Raw genomic sequence first — 24,097 nt, 5'->3', positions numbered from 1 at the left:
AAACCATGTCAAATCATCCATGTTATCCCCAGGAATGAAGTTAAAAATGTGGATCTTTTCTAAAGTGATTTTTTCACTTTGTATAAAAACATATTTTTAAAAGTTACATTTAAATAAATGTAAAAATATTTCATACATTCTTAGAGTGAAAGTTGTTGTTACAAAATTATACTTTGTTGCCTCTTAACAACTGCTCTAGAGACTCCAAATTCCATAAGTGATTTACCCTAAATAAAGACTGGAAAGGCTTTTAAAAAGCCCTGTTCCAGATTTCTGTGATGTCACAAGCCTATCCATGACTATCCTACCCATGTGATGATCTGCCCTAATATTTTAGATGACGAAGAGTTACAGCAGTCAATTAAATGCATGCTTAGTAATCAACAGTGTTCAGTCAAGAACAGTGAGTGATTATCTTTTTTCTGTAGTTTGATTCAGCAGAAATACAGTACATTACACTCCTGTCATTGATACAAATATCTAGCATAAATGTTCATAGATGTAGAAATGTGTCTTAATAATACGATATATTGTGGAAAAGATTATTGTAAACCATATGTATTATTGTACACAACATCATAACTGTAGGCACTTCAAAGTACTGTTAATTATTTAATTTATTTATTGAGCTGCATTTAGCTTCTGTCTATGGGAGAAATGTACAGTATAATAAGCACTGGGTGACACAGTGGCGCAGTAGGTAGTGCCGTCGCCTCACAGCAAGAAGGTCGCTGGTTCAAGCCTCGGCTGGGTCAGTTGGCGTTTCTGTGTGGAGTTTGCATGTTCTCCCTGCGTTCGCGTGGGTTTCCTCCAGGTGCTCCAGTTCCCCCACCAGTTTATAGGTGAATTGGGTAGGCTAAATTGTCCATAGTGAATGAGTGTGTATGGATGTTTCCCTGAGATGGGTTGCAGCTGGAACATGGTTGCGCTGCGTAAAACATATGCTGCATAAGTTGGTGGTTCATTCCGCTGTGGCGACCCCGGATTAATAAAGGGACTAAGCTGAAAAGAAAATAAATGAAGAAATAATAAGCACTGCATGCAACTTGCTATACAAGGGAAAACGTATATGTTTACATTCCGATTTTTGTAAAGATTTAACGTAAAAGACTGTGTTCGGCTATATTAAAAGCATTAAAATTGTTATTAAGAGGACAACACTGAAGTGGTGTGCATGTTTTCAACTCTCTTTGTAATTCCTTAATACCGTGAAAATAATGTATACCTTGATTAAAAGATCTGAATCCATGTGTTTAGGTTCAGATATACATAGCTGTTTATGGTAACTTATTTGTGAAATAACCTTGTATGTATTTTGGCAAAAAGATGGCAAAGACGCTAAAAATGTTTACTACTATACTCACATGACATGACGCTGTCTGACAGACGGCTGTTTCAATGGTCTGTTTGTTTCTTTGTTTGTTTGGTTCGTTGGTTTTGTGCGCTCACAGAAAAATAAATCATTAGCTGGTCTCATAATAGGCTTTAAACGCATGCAGATAAACTGTCATGATGATGAGGAACTGTAGTCACATGTAGTCAATATAGTAGACACAATAAAAGCACACACGTTTTGTCTTTAGCATAACAGAGTCAATTATCAAGGCCCCGCCTCCATCTAGAAAGCGCGAGAAAAGCTTTTACATTTAAAGACGCATGCATGCACAACAGGGTGTGCTTCTACCTATGGCTTCTACACAAAACTTTGTATCCACGACGTTATAATGTGTGAGGTATCTTGACTTTAAATTCACAGACACATTCTGGGAACACTGAGAGATAAAATTTTATGTTATTTAAAAAAAGCACATAATAGACCCCTTTACAGTTTATACACTTAACGGCCACTTTATTAGGTACACCTGGTCAACTATTTGTTTACGCAAATTTCTAATCAGCAAATCACATGGCAGCAACTCAATGCATTTAGGCATGTAGACATGGTCAAGACGATCTGCTGCAGACCGAGCATAAGAATGGAAGATAGAAAAGGTGATTTATGTGACTTTGAACATGGTTGTTGGTGCCAGACGTGCTGAGAATTTTAGAGACAGCTGATCTACTGGGATTTTCATGCACAACCATCTCTACAGGGTTTACAGAGATGGCCTGAAAAAGAGAAAATATCCAGTGAGCGGCAGTTCTGTTGGTGCAAATGCCTTGCTGATGCCAAAGGGGAGAGGAGAATGGCCAGACTGGTTCGAGTTGATAGAAAGGCAACAGTAACTCAAACAACCACTCATTACAACCGAGGTATGCAGAAGAGCATCTCTGAACGCACCATACATCCAACCTTGAGGCGGATGGGCTAGGTGCCCACACCAGGTGCCACTTCTGTCAGCTAAAACCAGGAAACTGTGGCGACCATTCACCAAAATTGGACAATAAAAGATTGGAAAAACGTTGCCTCGTCTGATGAGTCTCGATTTCTGCTGTGACATTCGGATGGTAGGGTCAGAATTTGGCGTCTACAACATGTAAACATGGATCCATCTTGCCTTGTATCAATGGATCAGGCTAGTAGTGGTGGTGTAATGTGTGGGGGATATTTTCTTGGCACACTTTGGGCCCATTGAGACCAATTGAGCATCGCATCAATGCCACAACCTACCTGAGTATTGTTGCTAACCATGCCCATCCCTTTATGACCACAGTGTACCCATCTTCTGATGGCTACTTCTAGCAGGATAACGCACCATGTCATAAAGCGCGAATCATCTCAGACTGGTTTCATGAACATGACAATGAGCTCACTCTACTCAAATGGCCTCCACAGTCACCAGAACACAATTCAATAGAGCACCTTTGGGATGTTGAGATTCACATCATACCTGTAGATGTGCAGCCAACAAACCTGCACAATAATGCTCACAATAATGCACAGTAAAACTCACAATAATGCTAGTTTAAATTGGTACAATATGTTCTTCAAATCTGAATAGGTTTTATTGGAGGTGAATAATAGACTATCAATATAATCTGTAAAGAATTTAAGAATAATTGTTTTAAACTAAATGCTAATTAGCTATATGTATTATTTTACCTTAAAGTCAAATGCTTGTGTAAATGTCAACGCTTCTATTGCATCATTTTTACATACCAGTGTGTTTGAGATAGGTACTTGTAAAGCCGCTCTACATGGCCTACTACACTACCGAATATTACCTGCTGGGATTTCCAGGACTCCATCCAGTGTATTATGAAGCTGTGGGATTCCTATTGTTCTTTGTCTACTTAATGCTGGCGGGAGGAAATATCTTTATAATTTCATTTATTACATATGAGAAAAGCCTTCATAAACCCACCTATTTAATATTCTGCAATCTTGCTGTGTGTGATATTGAACTGTCACACTGCCTAAAGCCATTGCTAAATACTTTTGCAATATTAGTGAGATAACCTTTTTAAGCTGCTTCATGCAAATGTTTTTTGTTAACTACTTAGGGAGCATAAACTCTTTCTTAATGCTATTGATGGCAATTGATCGATTTGTTGCAGTGAGTAATCCGCTGAGATACTGTGTGCTTATAACAAACAAAACATGGCTGATGAACATGATGTGCATCTCATGGCTGACATTTATGGTTTGTAACACCTCCGATGAGCCCTATTGCAGTTCCAACGTAATAACCCAAAACTATTGTGACCACAATTCAATTATTAAACTATCTTGTGGAGATATACAGCAATAAAAGTTTTATTCGTTTACATTTGCTATGTTTGTTCTGTTGGGCCCTTTGATATTTATTATCTTTTCTTTTACTGCCATCATCATTTCTGTCTTCAGAATATCTGACACCCAGGCCCGATTTAAAACGTTCTCAACTTGCACTCCTCAGCTTCTGATCATCTGTCTGTATTATGTTCCCAGATGTGTTGTTTTTGTGCACGATGTGACAATTGTGATTTCACCAGGCATTCGGGTTATGTTAATTATGTGGAACACTTTGATCCCACCTATTGTTAATCCATGATTTACTGCTTCAGAACCAAAGAGATCAAAGATGCAATCAAGAAAAAACTTAAAGACAGGAAAGGGAACATGCAGATATGAATAATAGAATCCCTGCTTTAATTACACTTTGCACTATCTAAGTACTTACTGTATATATGTTGATCAGTGCTATTCTGGCTGAGCTTACCCTTTCAGAATGAATGACATGTTTTTGTGAAATTATTTATGTAATAAAATATGCTAAAACATATTTGATTTATAATTCATTTTATAGGTTTTAACTGAGTTCTTACCACAGAATGAGGTAAGAGTTGATCATGCATTATAAAGCTGTTTAAATGTTGCATACTGTAGAATATACTAATTATTTGTTGCAGCATTCACTTGTTAACATTACCATATAGAACTTTTCAGATTGATAATAGTTTATTAACATCCTGAGTAAATATATGTACATTTGGTTTATTATAAATAGCTGAACATTCAATAAAATAACAACAACAAACTTCTCAAATGTAGTCAAGTCATTATTAGGTATTACTATACTGCTAAGGGTGAACATGTGGAAACTGGAATGAAGAGTAAATGACTAACTAATGCTAATATCTATTAACTCAGTTCCTGGAGGGTCGCAGCTCTGCACAGTTTAGTTCCAACCCTAATTCCACACACCTGATCAAACTAATTGAGTCCTTTAGTCTTGTTTAGAAGCTACAGGTAGGTGTGTTGAAGCAGGGTTGGAACTAAATGTGCAGGGCAGCAGGCCTCCAGGAACTGCGTTTGACACCACTGATTTAACTAATGACAAATTTGCCTTTAGAGTAAATGTTTTCTTTATATATTCTGATCCAAACAGATCTACAAAAAAAAAAAAAACAGATCTAAAACTTTTTCCTTTTCCCTGCATGGCAGACAGTGAGAGAACAAAAACATTAACAATAAATCATTTTAACTTTATCTTGGAAATTTTATGTTAAGGTGATTGGGGGAAATGATTATTTAAACCAATAGTAATATAACATAGTAGTTTATAACTTTTGACTAATAAGTGGTACAATTACCAATTACAAGTGACAATGCTAGTCTTTATGTCAGACAGTCAAAACTTTGCAGAAATACATGGAAAAAGACCATTAGACAATTCTCACGACTGCTTGAAAAAAATCTGTTATTAGATTTTTTGACCACAAAGGGAATACAAAATGTCCTAAAACCTTTTTGTGTACTTATATGGCGTGGTGGCTAATTCGCATGCCAATTCCAAGAGAATTGAGGGGAACAAAATGGCCAACATGTGAAATAATTAAGTCATTCAACTCTGTTGTTTTGAATCTTAACAGTTATGGCAAGAAGAACTGGAACACTTGAAGAATTAAAAAAAAATTGAATTATTATATTTCCTGACCCCTGGTGGGCAATGTGTCCAAACAGGTTGACTCAGGTCATGGTTGTTGAAGCACACCAAATTTGATCTGAAAATGCTTTGGGGACCACTGACCTCGCGTTAACTTTGGCAAGCTCATTTACATGCTATTTGAGAACAGTTTAACTGATCAACATATCAAGTTATTTTGTACATTTTGTCAACAAAGATTTACAATTGCAAAACAAAAATAAAATAAAAATCATGACAGAACATATCATGACAGAATGCATAGTTCTAGTCAACCAGAGAGGAAAAATTGTTTCCACCCGTATTGGTTCATGAGTGAAATTTTGGAGAGTTGATGGCCCACAACTGATGCTATACTCCTAAAAATAAAGATATGTTATTTGTATTGATATTTACACAAACAACCTTTAAGATTAAAAATGATATTTTTATTTCACTTTATGGTTGACAGAGGATCTTTAAAAGATTTTCACAGTAAGAAAAGATGGCTCTGTAAAGAAATATTCACTACAAGGTTCACAAAAGGAAGTAAAAATGTAATTCTATGTCATTGCTGCAAATTCACTCTAGACATGGTGGTGGGGACATATACTTTCCAGTATGTCTTAATCATGTCACAGTCCCAGAATACATGCATTGCAGTACCAACATTGGATTTGCACCTAAAACAACACTGAGAAACAATAGGAAATATCTTATTAAGACGAACTGGCGGTAAATAAGCTCTGTGAAAGAATTAAAAATTTTGCTTATGGTTTGATATTGTGCAACCTTTGAAAATTAAAATAGAACAGACTGAAAGCCATTTTTCTTAATATTTGTACCACAATCTTTCTCCCAAATAACTTTCAAGGAGGTAAGGGAAGAACACCCTACATTAGATAACATTGAGTAAAAAAAAGATATCTTCCCTTTCAGGGAAAATAAAGAATGCAATTGTTTTTCCATGTCAGAAAGATCAAGACGTATTCTGCCATCCTTAAGGAATGATTCTAGAAAATGTCATAGATTCAAAAATTTGTAAAAGTCGTTGTTTGGTAAATGAAATTCCTGTTTTAATAACTGAAATGACTTTAGGTTCCTGTTGTCAAATATCTGATGTAATTCCAAAATCCCCTTTAGTCTACAAGATCGAAAACCAATGTTTTGAATAGCAGGGGGTAGATCAGGGTTACACGAAATAGGAGATTTTAAACAAAGAGTATAAGGAATATTCAAATAATTTACCACATCTTTCCATGCCAAGAGAGTGTTTGATACTCACATTTGCTATCTTGAACAGGTCTCTCAGAGGGTTTCCAATACATGTGAGAGAGAAATATTACGTCGAAAAGTTCCTCCATTGTGAGCATTTAAAAGCCGAGCCAAACTTGTACCCAAAATCTGTCAGAGGGCATACTGACCTGCCACAGGTATGCTGTGTGTTAACCCATCATATGAAAAAGATTGCATGCCTGTTTGTGTTAATTTCAATCATTTAATAATTGTAATGCGTTGCAGAATTTATATATTATCAGTATGTGTATGCTAAAAGCACAGTATTGTTTTAGAAATGTACACTGTCGACTTTATTCTACAGGTTGTATTCATGTAAGAGTTATCTACATGACATTTTGTTATTTCGCTTTTTAGTTACCAGATGGGGTCGACCAGCAATGTCGAAACCTACCAAAATACAACAGTCATCACTGAGTTTATTCTGCGAGGTTTTCCAGGCCTCCCTCCTGAGTATCATGGCTCTGTCGGAGCATTATTTTTCATCTTATACCTTGTTCTTGCAACTGGAAATATCTTCATCATTGTCTTTGTGATGATTGAGAAAAGCATTCAGAAACCAACCTATATAATCTTCTGTAACCTCGCAATGGCAGATCTTGCACTAGGAACAACAACCTACCCAAGAGTCATTGCAAAATATTGGATGTCTGACAAAATCATATCATTCAGTGGCTGCTTCACACAGATGTTTTTTGTCCATTTTTTAGGGGCTACAAATTCATTTCTCCTGGCGCTGATGGCTCTTGATCGATTCATAGCTATCTGCAACCCCCTCAGATATCACATCCTGATTAAAAATTCGACTATTCTCATCATGTGTGCGTGTGTTTGGACAGGAAACATGCTGCAGTTAGTTGGAGTCACTCTCTTGTCCCTCAGTGTCAAATATTGTGGATCAAATGTCATTCCTCACTGCTACTGTGATCATGTCTCTATAAGTAAACTAGCTTGTGGAGATGCTACTACCATGAAAGTCACAAGTACAGCCATTGCCATGTTTGTTCTGTGGGGTCCTTTAAGTTTCATCTTATTCTCTTATGTCTCTATTATCATCTCTGTCTCGAAAATCTCCAAGTCTGAAGGTCGATATAAAACATTCTCCACATGCACACCACAGCTACTGATCATATGTCTGTATTATCTACCCAGAACGTTTGTGTATATAACAAACGTTTCTGGTTATGAACTTAGCACTGATACTCGCATGGTGGTTTCAATGATGTACAGTCTTATTCCTGCTGTTATTAATCCTTTTATATATTGCTTCAGGACTAGAGAGATCAAAGAAGCTATATTAAAAAGATTTAAGAAGAAACAGGTTGGAGTCGATAGAAAAATAAGTCTTGGTTAAAAGAAAAAAGTCCAGTATTGTTGTATTGCAAAATATTTATGAACACTGATGCATTGAAACATGCATCATTTTAGCATTCAGTCATGTATAAACACTGTTTAATGTGACAGATACTGCTTACATTTAATAAGACATATATGCTAATCGTGCTTAAAGCTGCACATCAATGGATTTGCTCTTCAGTGTTTGGACTTTCAGCAGTGAAAATTAAACCACACTGATCTAAACTGAACCCCTAAAACTGGACTGACACATTTTCAATTAGAACTTCTATGTTAAGCTGCTTTGACAGAATCTACATTGTAAAAGTGCTATGTAAATAAATATGAATTGAATTAATTGTTTTAACAAAAATGGAAAACTCATCCACAAGCCCAACTTTGGACCCATTATGTTTGTGCTTTAAACACCTAAAAAAGATAACTGACTCTTAAACCCTTTTATATAGTTGTCCATAGTTCTTGAATTGGAGTAAAAGGTACTGGTAAGAGAAATACACCCTATTTTTTGTTTAATAGCAGTATTTGCTGTGAAGTGATAGATAATTGTTACCTAAGACAGAGGACACTCTTAAAAATAAAGGTACCGGGATGAACCAATAAAGATGTTTGTGCAGTGACACCATACAAATTAACCATTCAATTAACCATTTTTCTATTGATTTTCTATCTGTTTTTCATTATAAAGAGTGAAGAGGTTTCATGTTTGTTCAGGGTTTCTGCAGGTTTCATCAAGTCAAATGTAAGACTTTATAAGACCCTTTTAAGACCATTATGAATGAAGCTTTAGACTTATGATTTAGACACAATGATTATTTCTAATGTTTTATGCTTGTGACAAAAAATAAAAAGTAATTATTTCTTAGCAACATACTTTAATGCGTCAAAACAAGAAAACTCTTGTATACAACATAATATTGCTTTTTTTTAAAATGACAAGATTAATATTGTTAAAAGCATATTTATTGTGAAAGCAATTACATAAATAATCAAAAATATATTGGTCCAAATTGATTGAGTATAACTGTTATTCAACCCAATACATTTCTGTTATAAAAAATTTTGTCTCACCACTTTTTTTACTTTTATTTAATTATCTTTATCTTTATTTTTATTTAATTATCTTTATCTTTATTAAATTATCTTTTTTATTTTCTCAAAAAGTTTTACAATTACACCAGGTACATGTCAGAGGTCACACATCTGTATACACTCACAAATATAAGCACAAATTCTAAACATCCACTTTCTCTTTCAGCAGTATATGCTTTCCTTTTGTGCGCACGTACACTAATGTTATACACAATATAAAAATAAAATAAATAAATAATAATAAGGAATAATAATTTAAATAAATAAAATAGATGGAAAAAGGGGGGGGGGGGGGCAATTAAGTAAGAGTAAATAAATAAACCAGTAAAATAACATATGCATACACGTCAGCAACACAACTCTGTACATGTAGGGAGTGATCCTTCCAATTTTAGGTTAATCGAAAAGTCCAGGATTATGGGATGTTGCATAGTTGGTCCATTTTTCCCAGAATGAAATAAACTGTTCCATTTTCTGATTTACAAATGCTGTAATTTGTTCCATTTTACACATTTCCATTGTAATTTCCATCCACTCATTTAGGGTAGGACTTTCATGTCTCACCCCTTTTTTAAATATTGTGTCTATTACCCCTTACTTCTGTAAAGAGCTTTTGCATAATTGGAAGATAACATAAAGGGATATATTGCTCTGTTATTATCATGAGAAACTGTGTAATTGTTAAGATTTCTTTCCCTGATTGTGTTAAGATGGATTGTGATTGGTTGGATGTGGGCCCGATTGGTTAGCTTTACTTGGACAGTGAAAAATGAAGACCAGTTTAAAATGATTTAAGACACACAGAACAATATTTAAATGAATTTAAGAGTGTTTAAGGCCTAAAATTTAGATTTTGAAATTTAAGACATTTTAAGACTTTTTAAGACCACACGGACACCCCGTTGTTAAAGGCAATTCATTGAACTACTGATGTCAATAAAGAAACTTTGTTTTTAAGAGTGTTTTATTTATTAATTAATTTTTTTGGCACTAAGTAGTTACTATAGATGCTATTTACACTGCAAACTATGGTGGCTGAGAGAGCTTAATGTGCTACAATTAAGGAAAACGTTTGTAATTTGTAACAAAAACATTTGTAAAAAAAACACCAGCAAATTTAGAAAAGATCTGTTTGACAGCATATATGTTGCAAATAGTCACAGCGCAAACATATTTTGAAAAAACACCCTGGATTTTCTTACAGTGCAAACAATTAATAAAACACGCTGCATTTTCTCACAACAACATGGAAATGTTTCAAGGAGACCCTAAAATGTGACGGACACGGCTATGTAGGTTATGGTTATTTAGGCTATTAATAGAAATCAGAAAATGCAACGCTTTTTTAAAAAATCTGTTAGCATTGTGATGATTTGCAGCATGTGTGTTGTCAAACACTGTAGAAATAAAGAAATGAAAATCCATGCAAAAAATTGTTAATGTGGGAGATGACAAATGTCTGTTTGTGTATGTGAAAATTTGCCAACAAAATAAAGAGATTAACTATATATTCAAGACTTTTGTTGATTTGTTTTCATAATTAAAAATATTATCTTTTAATCTAAAATAAAAACTAAGTTTTGTCATTTTAAAAATATATTTTTCTAGATCCTTCCAGAAACTGTTTACAACATTGCATTAAAAAAAAAAAATGACAAATGCTCTCTTTATCTGCATTGCAGAAACTACAGATGTCCTCCAATTCAATGTATTTTATAATAAAGATTTTACTGGGTAAATTTTATGTAGTATTTTAAAATTAATTTCCCTAATTTTATTGTTAATAGAGTAATTGAAGGGAGTTAACAGGCTCTTTTCCAATTAATATTAACTATAATAGAGTTCCAGAAAAATTTGCCTCTATGAGTAATTTTATTTTGCTTCTGAAAAATATTACAGATGTGTTTGTTAGTAAATTTTTTATCAGTTAACCCAACACCTTCTAAATATAATTTTGGGTTTCCAGCAGACACAGAATACAAATAAACGTCATGTGGTCACGCATATGTGGAGCATGATGTCACAGTGTGGGAGGTTTCTTTGAGGGTTGATAAATCAGGACTCCACTGTGTCATTTTTGCTGATGTTGAAAGAAAGTTTTATTGCTTCTATATTTATGGCATATATTGTTAGATACGAGCAATTGTAAGATTAAACTATTATGTTTTACATTATGCGATTATGCTAAGTCCTATCTAAGAAAAAAATATTTAGTAAATGATGGTTTAACATTTTTTATGTCAATATAACATTCTGTATTTTGTATTTAAGGTATCATTTTTATGTAATTACACAAGTGTTGTACAGCAGCTTTTTCTTCTTCTTCTTTTTTTACATTTTTGTATTGCAGTGTGTGCATTTAAATGAGAAGTCGTAGAGTCATGACCTTCACAAATATCACAGTCTTCATTGAATTCTACCTGCTGGGATTTCCAGGACTCCATCCAGACTATTATGGAGCTGTAGGAACCCTTTTTTTGTTGGTCTACTTGACACTCTTAGGAGGAAATATCTTTATTATTGCATTTATTGCTTATGAGAAAAGTCTTCAGAAACCCACCTACGTAATCTTCTGTAATCTCGCTGTGTGTGATCTTACTTTCGGAACTGTTGTGCTGCCTCAAGCTATTGCAATGTATTTTATTAATATCAACACTATATCATTCAATGGGTGCTTTGTGCAGATGTTTTTTGCTCATTATTTGGGGAGTGTCAGTTCTTTAATCATATTATTAATGACCATTGATCGAATTGTTGCAATACATTACCCTTTTAGATATTGTGTGCTTATTACAAATAAAACTGTTTTCATTGCATGTGGAGTGATTTGGACAGCCGTAACACCTTTGGTGGCCATTATTGTTTATGAAGCCTATGATGAGCCCTATTGTGCTACTAATGTAGTAACACAAATCCTTTGTGAACGAGGTGTAGTAATTAAACTTTCTTGTCGAGATGTAAGGCAGAAGTCGATTTTAACATTTGCATGGACTGTAACTGTTGCTTTGGGCCCTTCAGTATTTTTTTTATTTTCTTTTATTGCCATCTTTATATCTGTTTTCAACATTTCTGACATTCAAGGCCGATATAAAACATTCTCGATTTGTGTTCCCCAACTAGTTATCATTTGTCTGTATTTTGTGCCAAAATTTATCCTTTACGTGTTCGATGTAACAGTTGCAATGTCTCCTAGCTTACGGATTGCTTTAAGTTTGTGTTTATGTTTGCTTCCTCCTGTTGTCAATCCGATTATTTACTGCTTCAAAACCAAAGAGATTAAAGATGCATTAAGAAGGAAAATGAGACACAAGATAGTCAGCATGCCAGTTAAAAGGATGTAATGCTTTAATATAATTGTGTATATCATGCATGCCTTGTTATGCGCTGTTCCTGCAACACATTTTTATAAGTAATAGACATGAATGCAAAAATAAATAAGTTTAAAAGTATGCTAAACTTTAATAATGAAAAAGAAATGGGCTTTTATCTTACATTTTGTGTTTGACTTGTATTAGAGTGCAGGCTATGGTGCATGTTTGCCTACTCAAATGTTTTATTTTTTGAACCTTATTTTAAAATTTTCTAGACATATATATTAAGTTCTCAGCTTGTTTCTAGATTGTTTTGATCAGATATGTGGCATTTTATTTAGTACATTTATTTCCTTGTTGGTAGTTGTGTGTTATTGAAGTGTGTAGGGATATTCTTCATGAGATTTGAAGAGTTGTAATGTTTGTTTTCCTAGTTGTTTGATTGTGAACTCTTGTAAAAAATATTTTTATTATTAAAGAGCCCCTATTATTACTAACCCTACTATGGGTTTTTGAAAATGACCTTCTATGTGGTGTGTAACACAGCCCTAAGTGAAGTGAAATATCCAGCTATAAAAGAGTCGACTCGTAGTGCTTCAAATGAATCGTCTTGATAACAAGTCTTTAGCCGTTTCAGCGTGACGTCGATACGAAACGTAAGCCCCACCCTATTGCTGCGCGCTTAAACCCGGGAAAATTGAAGCCTGTGGCCCGCCCACTAACACAGTAGCAAAGAAAAAGAGGAAGAGAAACACATCCCAGTTAAATCAAGTAATGAAGACGCTGTGCTCAGATGGATATTATTGGAAGTGTGAGGGGAAAGTTAGTGTTATTTTCTCCATCCATAGTTGAAACTGTGAAGAGTCAGCGGTTGAGGTTTATTTGTGCAAAAATACCACTGCATTATAGCCCAGCCTGTGCTTTTCCAGCCTGATCTCACGATAAAACGGAAGTATTTTACGTTTTGTCAGTTTAGTGGCTAATTCGTACGAAAATGTACGATTTTAAAAAGGAATCATGGCACCTAACCCCACCCCTAAACCCATTAGATCACTGAATTAGATTGTACGAATTCATTCGAATTAGCCACTAAATCAAAAAGTTACGAATTGCATTGTGTTGTGTTGGCTTTTCCCGTCAATTTTCTGACACATGCTTCTGCAATCTACACTACAGAGCTCGACAGGAACTTTATCAGTACACAGCTCATGGATCAGTTTCTTTCTCCATTTTACGAGTGTAAGGTTGAAATTACGGGAGTTTTCCGGGATAAATAACAAAATGGGTGGGTGGCTGGAGATGGGCCTGAAATAGGGGAGACACCCGGGAAAACAGGAGTGTTGACAGGTATATGCTCACACATAAACTATGCACACTGACTACTTCAATATTGTTGATAAGACGTGCTGGGCATTTCACTCTGTCTCGCGCTGAACGCTGTTGACCAATCGCAACAGGTGGTCATCGGTCCAATCAGCGCAGATTAGCTTCGCGCTAAGGAGGGGGTAACGATTCATATGGGACTCGCTGGGATAATTAGATAAAAATAAATGCATACAATAAGACAATGAAAATGTTTTTGACCTTGCATGCATATCAGCCTGTTGTTGGAGACCCTTAAAACCAAAATATGACCTTTTTAATGTATAATAGGGAATCTTTAAAATCCTTAATGTTGTTGTAATATACTAATCTATAACAAAAAGGAATATGTGCTATCATTACAGATCAATTGGCGGAAGATTGGTCTGACCTTTTTTTGAAAACGTATTTTGCCTTATATGCTTATATTGAACCTGCATTTTGGTTTAGAAATTATATGCACCAAACTAAACCCTTAGATTGAGGGATACATTCACACAGCTGTTGATACAATGATATAAGGAGTCTATGTATCCATCTATAGTATATCTATAGTATCCATCCATCCATAATCATTATATATATATATATATATGTACTATATATATATATATATATATATATAGTACATTACATTAACAGTCAGTCACTAAGAGATGAAGCACATACCGTACCTGCATCGTGAGCCATGAATGCATGTAAAATATACATTACAGTTTTTCTCAGTGGCCTTGATGCATTTCTCACAACACTATTTACATTTGCTCAACAGTTAATGCATTTCTCAAAACAATTAGTACAAACTGCAAAAGCTAGTTGATAACCTGCAAACTTGCTCAAAATGAATAGCTCATTCCTCAAAAGCAAGTATTGATGTCAATGAAAGTGTCAGAGTCATCAAGATGAAAAGTCCTGACACCATTGTTTATGAACAAGATAGTCAAATGGCTTTGTCACGTTTTCATTTTGAGAGTTGACACATTTTTTTCAATGCAAAAAAGTCAGATTTTGGTGACACTTGCTGAAAAGACAGCACTATATGCTATTTGCACAGAAATTTGAAAACTACAGTAAAGTTAAACATCACTGCATTTAGTGAGGTATCTGAGTACAAGACACTGAATATGTATGCTTCATATTTTTACTGCATATGCTCTTTGCAATTCTAATTTATTCACCACATTGTGCAAAAGAATAAATACACTCTTATTTACAACAAACATAAACTTCCTTTGGGTAGAGCTTTGCACAACTGGAAACAGCCTGTAAATCATTCATGAAATTGTTCAATTTAGAGGACATTTTCAGGAAAATAAAAGGCACAATCTTTTTTTGACAAATGACTAATTGTTTTGAGAAATGCATTAACTGTTGTGCAAATGTAAATAGTGTAGTGAGAAAGTGTAGTGCACCAAAGCCACTGAGAAAAACAGTAAGTTAAAAAAACATTAAACAGCCTATATATGAAACAGATAAGAACAGGGAGAAATACCCAGTCATGAAGAAATTCAAATTTTAATTGATGGACACAATTAACACAAATCACTCATTGAAAAGAAATGAAACTTCTTTCACAAACTGAAAAGGTGAGATTTGTAAGGACATTAAGGCTGTAAGAGATAGCTCTTCATTATCATCACAAGCTCCTCTATGTAAACTAATCTTGCTGTCACCTCTTTTCTATCGTTATACATGCATATATATATATATATATATATATATATATATATATATATATATATATATATATATATATATATACATATATATATATATATATATATATATACATATATATATATATATATATATATATACATATATATATATATATATATATATATATACATATATATATATATATATATATATATATATATATATATATATATATATATATATATATATATATATATATATATATATATATATATATATATATATATATATATATATGAAGAGTTTAGGTGCAAAAACCTCTAAATGCCATCTGAAATTTTCTTCTAAAATTAGCATTTTCTCAGCCTCCTATGTTTACGTTCAAGTATTTCACTTTAAAGGCAATGAAAAGAACTTATTCAACTTGTCACTGATGATGCAAATTATATCGCGATTAGAGGTCATTTATCAATTTAGTAGACGTTAAAAACAATATCAATATCAGACATTTATGTCTAAACATGGGCGTATACAAATGTTTGATACTTGAATAAAATAGTTTTGAGTGTGATGGCTTAAACGATGAAAAATGAATGAGAAGCTGTGGAAAGTTTGACAGTTTAACTGAGAAACAAGAAGCTCTTTTGATCAACAAGCCATATGCAATTAGTTTTTGTCCAAACTACAGACAATTGTACTTGCTGTTTGCACACATCTGCCAAAGCATTTGCAATTGGCTTAAATCAATAAGACATCACAATCTGTTGTGAACAATAAAATTATTGTTTAGAGATCTAAACTTATTGTTTTGAAAAATAAAAATTTCAATCGAAAATTGCGCCAAAGCAATTGAGAAAAACTGTTATACAGGCTTTTTGAAATGTATGCCTTAATATATTATTTAAGTGTATACACTTTTTTTACAAAAATCAGTCTATGCTCAACAAAACACTTGTTTCACCTTTACTCTAAACCAGGGGTCGGGAACCTTTTTTCAGCAAAGAGCCATTTCAGATTTTTTTGGCAAATGCATTTTTTAAAGAGCCATTGGGGATAAATATGAAGCATCACATGTTGAGCAAGTCCATGTATTAAGAAAGGATCATTTATGGAATTTTTTTCTTCACCATCAACACTCATGAACATTGTTTGAATTTACGTGCGCAAGGTTACCATAGAAATATAAGTTGTTTTAGTTAATTAACAGCGCTACATACATTCGTTGGTTGAAACGTCCTTTTACTCTTATTCTTATTCATTTTGCTGTAAAAAATCTACAATAAAAAAGTTATTTTAATTGTATTTTCAATAGGAAACTGATTTTTTGTGACAGTTTTAATTTTTTATTGAAGTGAGACAGCTGGAGAGCCACAAATTTTTGGTCAAAGAGCCAGCTTAAAACAATGCTCTAAACAATAACACGTGCTATCTTGAACAGTGCTCTCAGGGGGCTTTTCAATACATCTGAGAGCAACACGTCAAACCTTCTCAAGTATGAGGATTTAAAAGCCAAAGGAGAACGTGTCAGAAGGCACACCGACCTGTTGTAGGTAGGCTGTGTTAACCATTGTTAAAAATGATTGTATGCCTGTGTTTATTTTTTGCCTCCACCCTCTTTTTCTCTCTTTCTATTTGTATATATTGTTACTTATATTGTAACTGCTAAAGGTATTAATGTATGCTAATATCACAGTGTTATGTTCTTTAAAAGTACACTACTTTCTGTTTTCTTCTACATGCAGATTGTATTCTTCTAAGTTTCTAATCCTTTTAATTGGGTCATTATTTCACTTCTTAAATTACCAGATGGGGTCCGTCATCGCAATGACAAACGTTACTCCTAAAGTCATGACCTTCACAAACGTCACTGTCTTCACTGAATTCTACCTGCTGGGATTTCCAGGACTCCATCCAGACTATTATGGAGCTGTAGGAACCCTTTTTTTGTTTGTCTACTTGTCACTGTTAGGAGGAAATATCTTTATTATTGCATTTATTGCTTATGAGAAAAGTCTTCAGAAACCCACCTATATAATCTTCTGTAATCTCGCTGCGTGTGATCTTGCTACTGGAACTGTTGTGCTGCCTCAAGCTATTGCAATGTTTTTTATTAATATCAACACTATATCATTTAATGGTTGTTTTGTGCAGATGTTTTTTCTTATTTGCTTGTCAAATGTCACTTCTTTTATCATACTTTTAATAGCCGTTGATCGGTTTGTTGCTATACGTAACCCTTTGAGATACTGTGTGCTTATTACAAACAAAACTGTTTTCATTGCATGTGGGGTGATTTGGACAGTCATAACACCTTTAATGGCATTTTTTGTTTATCAATCCTACGATGAGCCCTATTGTGCTTCTAATGTCGTGACACAAATCCTTTGTGAACGAAATGTAGTATTTAAACTTTCCTGTCGAGATATAAGGCAGAAGTTGTTTTTAACATTTGCATGTACTGTAATTATAGTTGTGGGCCCTCCGATTTTCATTTCATGTTCTATTATTAGCATCTTCACATCCATTTTCAACATCTCAGACAGTCAGGCCCGATATAAAACATTCTCCACTTGCTTTCCCCAACTCTTCCTAATTTGTCTGCATTTTCTTCCTAAATTAGTTGTTTTTGTGCATGATATAACAGTTGCAATGTCTCCAAGCTATCGGATTGCTTTAAGTTTGTGTTCCTGTTTACTTCCGCCTGTTGTCAATCCAATGATTTACTGCTTCAAAACCAAAGAGATTAAAGATGCATTAAAGATGAAAATGAGACACAAGATAGTCAGCATGCCAGTTAAAAGGATGTAATGCTTCAATACAGCATCATATATTCATTTTATGTGCTTCTTTATGTGCCTTTCTTTCATCAAAGCTATAATTATTCTGATGAATAGAAAATTATTTAAAAATAAATCTGTAAAACTCTGCACATTTTAATAATGAAAAAGCATTGGGTTTTTTTGTTCTTCACATTTGTGGTATATACACTGTTTTCCAAATTATTATGCAAATTGGATTTAATTGTCATAAGCATTATAGAATTACACATATCCAATTCAAATTAAAGCCATGGATGGTACAGTATTGTGTCTTAGGCCCTGTTCACTAGAACAAGAGTATTTTTAAAACCACACTGTTTTTTCTACACTGTTTCGCTGTTTGTCCATGCAAAAACTGGTATTGGGTCACTAAAAACAAAACTTTCTAAAAACTTGAGCCAGAGTAAAGATTTTCCGAAACTCCAAGTACAGTGTGGTCATCTGCACACTACGACTGGAGTTTTCACCTCATGGCATTAACATGTGCGCTGTTTTCTCCTGTTTGATTGGCCAACACAGCTGGGTTCAAACCAAATGCGGAAGACGTGAACGAGGCAAATTCGTTTGCACCGCGGGACAGTAATCTGCCACTTTTCTCACGTTTGCATTGACTTGTATGCAATGTAGTGTGAACCCAGCATAAAAGAGTCATTATCAACGTCTGTTGGTTCAACGTGCTCATAACATGCATGGCCACAAGTTTCAAGCAATATGGGAAAGAAAATAGATTCACCTGCTGATGAAGAACATCAAATAGTCAAATGCCTTGGACAAGGTATGAAAATAGATATTTCACAAAAACATAAGCGTGATTATCATACACACATACTGTATTTATGGCTGATTTCAAACACAGACATGTTTGAGCAGATAAAGGCTGAATGAGCAAGGTTTCTGCCAGTTAAATTCATCAGATTAACAGAACAGCTGCAAAAACGCCATTATAAAGCAGCAAACAGTTATTTGAAGCTGCAGGTGACTCTGGAGTCCAGCAAACCTCAAGGTATAGGATCCTCCAGAGGCTTTCAGTAGTGCATAAATATAGTTTTCGGTCATCACTACTCATTACTTACTAGTAAAAATGGTTACAGTGGGCCCAGACATACAGGGAGACTAATTATCAAATAGTCTTTTCTACTGATGCCGTGCAATTATGGAATTGTTGGTCCACCATGTCCCAACAAGGCTGCAATGTTAGCAAGGAGGCATTGGAGTCATGTTTTGGGCTGAAATCATGGGGAGAGAGCTGGTAGGCCCATTTAGGGACCCTGAAGCTGTGGAATTGACCTCCGGAAAGTATTTAGAATTTCTGACTGATCACTTTCTTTCATGGTAAAAAAAATAAGAATCTTGTTTTCCAAATCAAAATCCTCTTCATGCACCATCTCATGCTGCAATAAATACCTGTAATTGGATACTATGGGCATAAAAGGAGAGAAACTCATGGTGTGGCCACTATCCTCCCCTGATCTCAACCCTATTGAGATCCTAAGGAGCATCCGCAAGCAAAAGATCTATAAGGGTATCTATAAAGCATTAAAACAGCAGCTCTGGAAGGCTATTCGACAAAAATGAGCACAAACGTTAGTGAAACACTGAACAGAGAACAGCTCTAGTGAAGAATTGAGTTTGAGGCTGAATTTTGTGCTAAAATGAACAGTTTTTTCACAACACAAGAAAGAAGAACACTAATTGGCACAATAGGTGAATAGGCACCTTCAGTGTCTGCCCCCTAGTAATACTACTACTACTACTACTACTAATAATAATAGTAATAATAATAATAATAGTAATAATAATAATAATAATAATAATAATAATAATAATAAATAAACACTATTTTCATTATTAGTTTGTAAAAAATAACACAACACATTTGCTATCTCGAACAGGGCTCTCAGAGGGTTTTTCAATACATGTGAGAGCAATACGTCAAACAGTTTCTCCAATTTGAGCATATAAAAGCCAAACACACTTGTTCCCAAAATATTTCAGAGGGCATTCTGACCTACCACAGGTAGGGAATATGTTGTCTCATAGTGTGCATGCCTGTGATTTATGTTTATTATTTGCCTCTTCCCCCCAGTTTTTAAAAAAACTTACTTTATTTTTTAATGTTGGGTTTGCATATTGCTGCTGATAAAATCCAACTATACTAAAAGTATTTATACAATATGAATGCTAAAATAAGTGCATTGTTATACAGTTATTTTTTCTGTTTTCTTCTGCATGAACATTGTATTGCAAGAGTTTGTTTCTAAACAGTAATACTCTGTTATTATTTCATTTTGTACAGTAGTTCACCAGCCGCAATGAGAAAGCCTACCAAAACAGAAACAGCACAGCAATAATCACTGAGTCTGATCAGCGAGGTTTTCCAGGCCTCCCTCGTGAGTACAGACGTGTCAGAGCTTTACTTTTCATCTTATACCTTCTTCTTGCAACTGGGGATATTTTTATCATTGTCTTTGTGATGATTAAGAGAAGCATTTAAAAACCAACCTACATAATCTTCTGTAACCTCGCAATGGCAGATCTTGCACTAGGAACAACAACCTACCCAAGAGTCATTGCAAAATATTGGATGTCTGACAAAATCATATCATTCAGTGGCTGCTTCATGCAGTTATATTTAGTCTATTTTTTAGGAGCTACAAATTCATTTCTCATGGCGCTGATGGCTCTTGATCGATTTATAGCTATCTGCAACCCCCTCAGATATCCCATCCTGATAAAAAATTTCACTGTTTATATCAAGTGTGCGTGTGTTTGGACAGCAAACATGCTGCAGTTAGTTGGAGTCACTCTCTTGTCCCTCAGTGTCAAATATTGTGGATCAAATGTCATTCCTCACTGCTACTGTGATCATGTCTCTATAAGTAAACTGGCATGTGGAGATGCTACTACCATGAAAGTCACAAGTACAGCCATTGCCATGTTTGTTCTGTGGGGTCCTTTAAGTTTCATCTTATTCTCTTATGTCTCTATTATCATCTCTGTCTCGAAAATCTCCAAGTCTGAATGTCGATATAAAACATTCTCCACATACACACTGCAGTTACTGATCATATGTCTGTATTATCTACCCAGAATGTTTGTGTATATAACACACACTGCTGGATATGAATTTAGTAATGACATTTGCATCGAAGTGTCCATGATGTACAGTCTCTTCCCTGCTGTTATCAGCCGACTTATATATTGCTTCAGGACTAAAGCGATCAAAGAGGCAATATTTAAAAGAGTTGCTAAAAGAACTGGTTGGATTGAATGGAAATGTCTGAGGGTTAAAAGACATTAACTGGTCCAATATTGTTATTTCAAAGCCAGCTATGAACATGAAGAAGAGTAATTATACATCATTCTTTTTATAACAGATTTGTTCACATCTTTAATAAGCTACATATGTTAAATGTATAATTAATTGTTTAGTGTATAACTCATGCACAATATTCTCTTTGGATCCTCTATATTTTAATCTTTAATAATGCTTTTGTTTTAATCTATTTTAGAGCAAAATTGAAAGAAACGGAAAATCAACTGCGAACTACAGGAAAAAAGTGGTTTTAGTATATTTTTTGTTGACTTTGAAATGCAATAATTAAAAGTGAATTATACTCTACACCAGAGGTGCCCAAACCCAGTCCTGGAGGGCCAGTGTCCTGCTGAGTTAAGCTCCAACTTGCTTCAACACACCAGCCAGTATGTTTGTAGTATATCTAGTGAGAGCTTGATTAGCTGGTTCAGGTGTGTTTGATTAGGGTTAGAGCTAAACTCTTCAGGACACCGGCTCTCCAGGACCGAGTTTGGACACCCCTGCACTACACTGTAAAAAATTATATGATCAATTAGTCCTGACAGCCCATGTTTTAGGTCATTGTAACTCATTAAACTAAGTTAATCATGTTCTAACTTAATTATAAGTTATGCAAGCTGTTTTAAGTCAGTTTAACATAATATAATTTCAATGGACTCATAATATTAATTTGATTAAATAAGATTTTTTTTACAGTGTGCCTGTTGTACTTGATAAAGTGGCAGTGGCAAGTTAAATATTTATTAATATTATTCTTAATCTTTGTGGTTACACTTTATAATAAGATTTCGTTAGGTAATGTTTATTACTTCATTTACTAACATGAACTAGTAATCAACAATAATTGTATTTTGTTAAATAATAATAATTAATGTTAATTGAAACATTTAATAATGCATTGTTTTTTCTAATGCAAGTTGTGCTTGTTAACATTAGATAATGTAATGTGAGTTAAAGACTAACAATGAACGACTGTATTTTCATTAACTAATGTTAGTAAAGGATCTAATAAATGTATTGATAATCCTTTACATAACATTAACTAATTAAACCTTAAATTTCACCTATGATTGCACATGTGAAGCACATGTGTTGTTTAAACCTTTCCTATTCACCTTAACAGCAGTAAACTGTACTTAAAAACTTAAACTTGAGCATAAAAGTCCTTTTGACTTTAATGCCAGTGTAACCCGTCATATATTCCATATGTTTAGTTGTCTGATGTCATTAAACATACTTTCTAAACCTGCTTTATTGTCCTTTTTTTTAACATTTTTGTATTGCAGTGAGTGCATGTGTGTGTGGATCAGATAAGCAAAAAGCCATCCTAAAGTCATGACCTTCACAAACGTCACTGTCTTCACTGAATTCTACCTGCTGGGATTTATAGAACTCCATCCAGACTATTATGGAGCTGTAGGAACCCTTTTTTTGTTGGTCTACTTGACACTGTTAGGAGGAAATATCTTTATTATTGCATTTATTGCTTATGAGAAAAATCTTCAGAAACCCACCTATATAATCTTCTGTAATCTCGCTGTGTGTGATCTTACTTTCGGAACTGTTGTGCTGCCTCAAGTTATTGTAATGTATTTTAATAATATGAAAACTATATCATTCAATGGTTGCTTTGTGCAGATGTTTTTTGTTCATTATTTGGGGAGTGTCAGTTCTTTAATCATATTATTAATGACCATTGATCGAATTGTTGCAATACATTACCCTTTTAGATATTGTGTGCTTATTACAAACAAAACTGTTTTCATTGCATGTGGGGTGATTTGGACCGCCGTAACACCTTTGATGTCTATTATTGTTTATGAAGCTTATGATGAGCCCTATTGTGCTACTAATGTAGTAACACAAATCTTTTGTGAGCGAAATGTAGTAATTAAACTTTCTTGTCGAGATGTAAGGCAGAAGTTGCTTTTAACATTAGCATGGGCCCTAATTGTTGTTCTGGGTCCTTCATTATTTGTTTTATTTTCTTTTATTGCCATCTTTACATTTGTTTTTAACATCTCAGAAAATCAGACCCGACATAAAACATTATCAACTTGCACTCCCCAATTATTTATCATTTGTCTGTATTTTGTGCCCAAATTTGTTCTTTATGTGTACGATATAACAGTTGCAATGTCTCCAAGCTTTCGGATTGCTTTAAGTTTGTGTTTCTGTTTGCTCCCTCCTGTTGTTAATCCAATGATTTACTGCTTTAAAACCAAAGAGATTAAAGATGCATTAAAGATGAAAATGAGACATGCCATTGTAAATCACGTAATGCTTTAATGCAGTCAGTCATGCTGCATGACACTTTATGTGCTGTCTTTGCAACAAAGGCTGTTCATTTTCTGTTGAATAGACAAAAAATGCAAATATAAATAAATAAAAGCCTTATTTCCTCCTTTCCTTCGGCTTAGTCCCTTATTTATCAGGGGTCGCCACAGCGGAATGAACAACCAACTATTCCAGCATGTTGTTTGCAATAAAAAAAAATTCAAATTTTCTGAGTGGTTAATTTGCTTTGAATAATTATTATTACCCACACCTTTTTCCTGAAAC

At 34.2% G+C, this 24,097-nt stretch overlaps 5 protein-coding genes and 1 pseudogene across 5 annotated transcripts; all 6 read left to right on the top strand.

The window, feature by feature from the left end:
• The first annotated feature begins 3,029 nt into the window (after window positions 1-3,029).
• Window positions 3,030-4,054, top strand: or30bx1 (odorant receptor, family 30, subfamily BX, member 1). Its single transcript, XM_056474404.1, is given in 4 exon segments — window positions 3,030-3,125; window positions 3,127-3,340; window positions 3,343-3,969; window positions 3,972-4,054. Coding segments are annotated over 4 exon segments (1,020 nt in total).
• Window positions 4,055-6,987: 2,933 nt separating this feature from the next.
• or30bw1 (odorant receptor, family 30, subfamily BW, member 1) lies at window positions 6,988-7,977 on the top strand. Its single transcript, XM_056474043.1, has one exon. The coding sequence runs from the start codon at window positions 6,988-6,990 to the stop codon at window positions 7,975-7,977; it is 990 nt and encodes a 329-aa protein (XP_056330018.1).
• A 3,466-nt stretch (window positions 7,978-11,443) lies between these two features.
• LOC130242310 (olfactory receptor 10A6-like) lies at window positions 11,444-12,409 on the top strand. Its single transcript, XM_056474392.1, has one exon. It carries the CDS (start codon window positions 11,450-11,452, stop codon window positions 12,407-12,409), a length of 960 nt encoding a protein of 319 aa, XP_056330367.1. The 5' UTR covers window positions 11,444-11,449.
• A 4,815-nt stretch (window positions 12,410-17,224) lies between these two features.
• On the top strand, window positions 17,225-18,208 carry LOC130242431 (olfactory receptor 10A6-like). The gene has a single exon (XM_056474548.1). It carries the CDS (start codon window positions 17,225-17,227, stop codon window positions 18,206-18,208), a length of 984 nt encoding a protein of 327 aa, XP_056330523.1.
• Window positions 18,209-19,638: 1,430 nt separating this feature from the next.
• Window positions 19,639-21,520, top strand: LOC130242105 (olfactory receptor 2AT4-like; annotated as a pseudogene).
• Window positions 21,521-22,870: 1,350 nt separating this feature from the next.
• Window positions 22,871-23,824, top strand: LOC130241537 (olfactory receptor 10A6-like). The gene has a single exon (XM_056473376.1). It carries the CDS (start codon window positions 22,871-22,873, stop codon window positions 23,822-23,824), a length of 954 nt encoding a protein of 317 aa, XP_056329351.1.
• The last annotated feature ends 273 nt before the right edge of the window (window positions 23,825-24,097 follow it).

The sequence above is a fragment of the Danio aesculapii genome, chromosome 15, assembly GCF_903798145.1.
Source record: "Danio aesculapii chromosome 15, fDanAes4.1, whole genome shotgun sequence".
NCBI lineage: Eukaryota > Metazoa > Chordata > Actinopteri > Cypriniformes > Danionidae > Danio > Danio aesculapii.
This window is presented reverse-complemented; position numbering and strand designations above follow the sequence as displayed.

Excerpts from the sequence above, each read along its gene's own strand:
- or30bw1 (XM_056474043.1), top strand. The coding sequence starts at position 6,988 with ATGGGGTCGACCAGCAATGTCGAAACCTACCAAAATACAACAGTCATC.
- LOC130242310 (XM_056474392.1), top strand. The coding sequence starts at position 11,450 with ATGACCTTCACAAATATCACAGTCTTCATTGAATTCTACCTGCTGGGA.
- LOC130242431 (XM_056474548.1), top strand. The coding sequence starts at position 17,225 with ATGACAAACGTTACTCCTAAAGTCATGACCTTCACAAACGTCACTGTC.
- LOC130241537 (XM_056473376.1), top strand. The coding sequence starts at position 22,871 with ATGACCTTCACAAACGTCACTGTCTTCACTGAATTCTACCTGCTGGGA.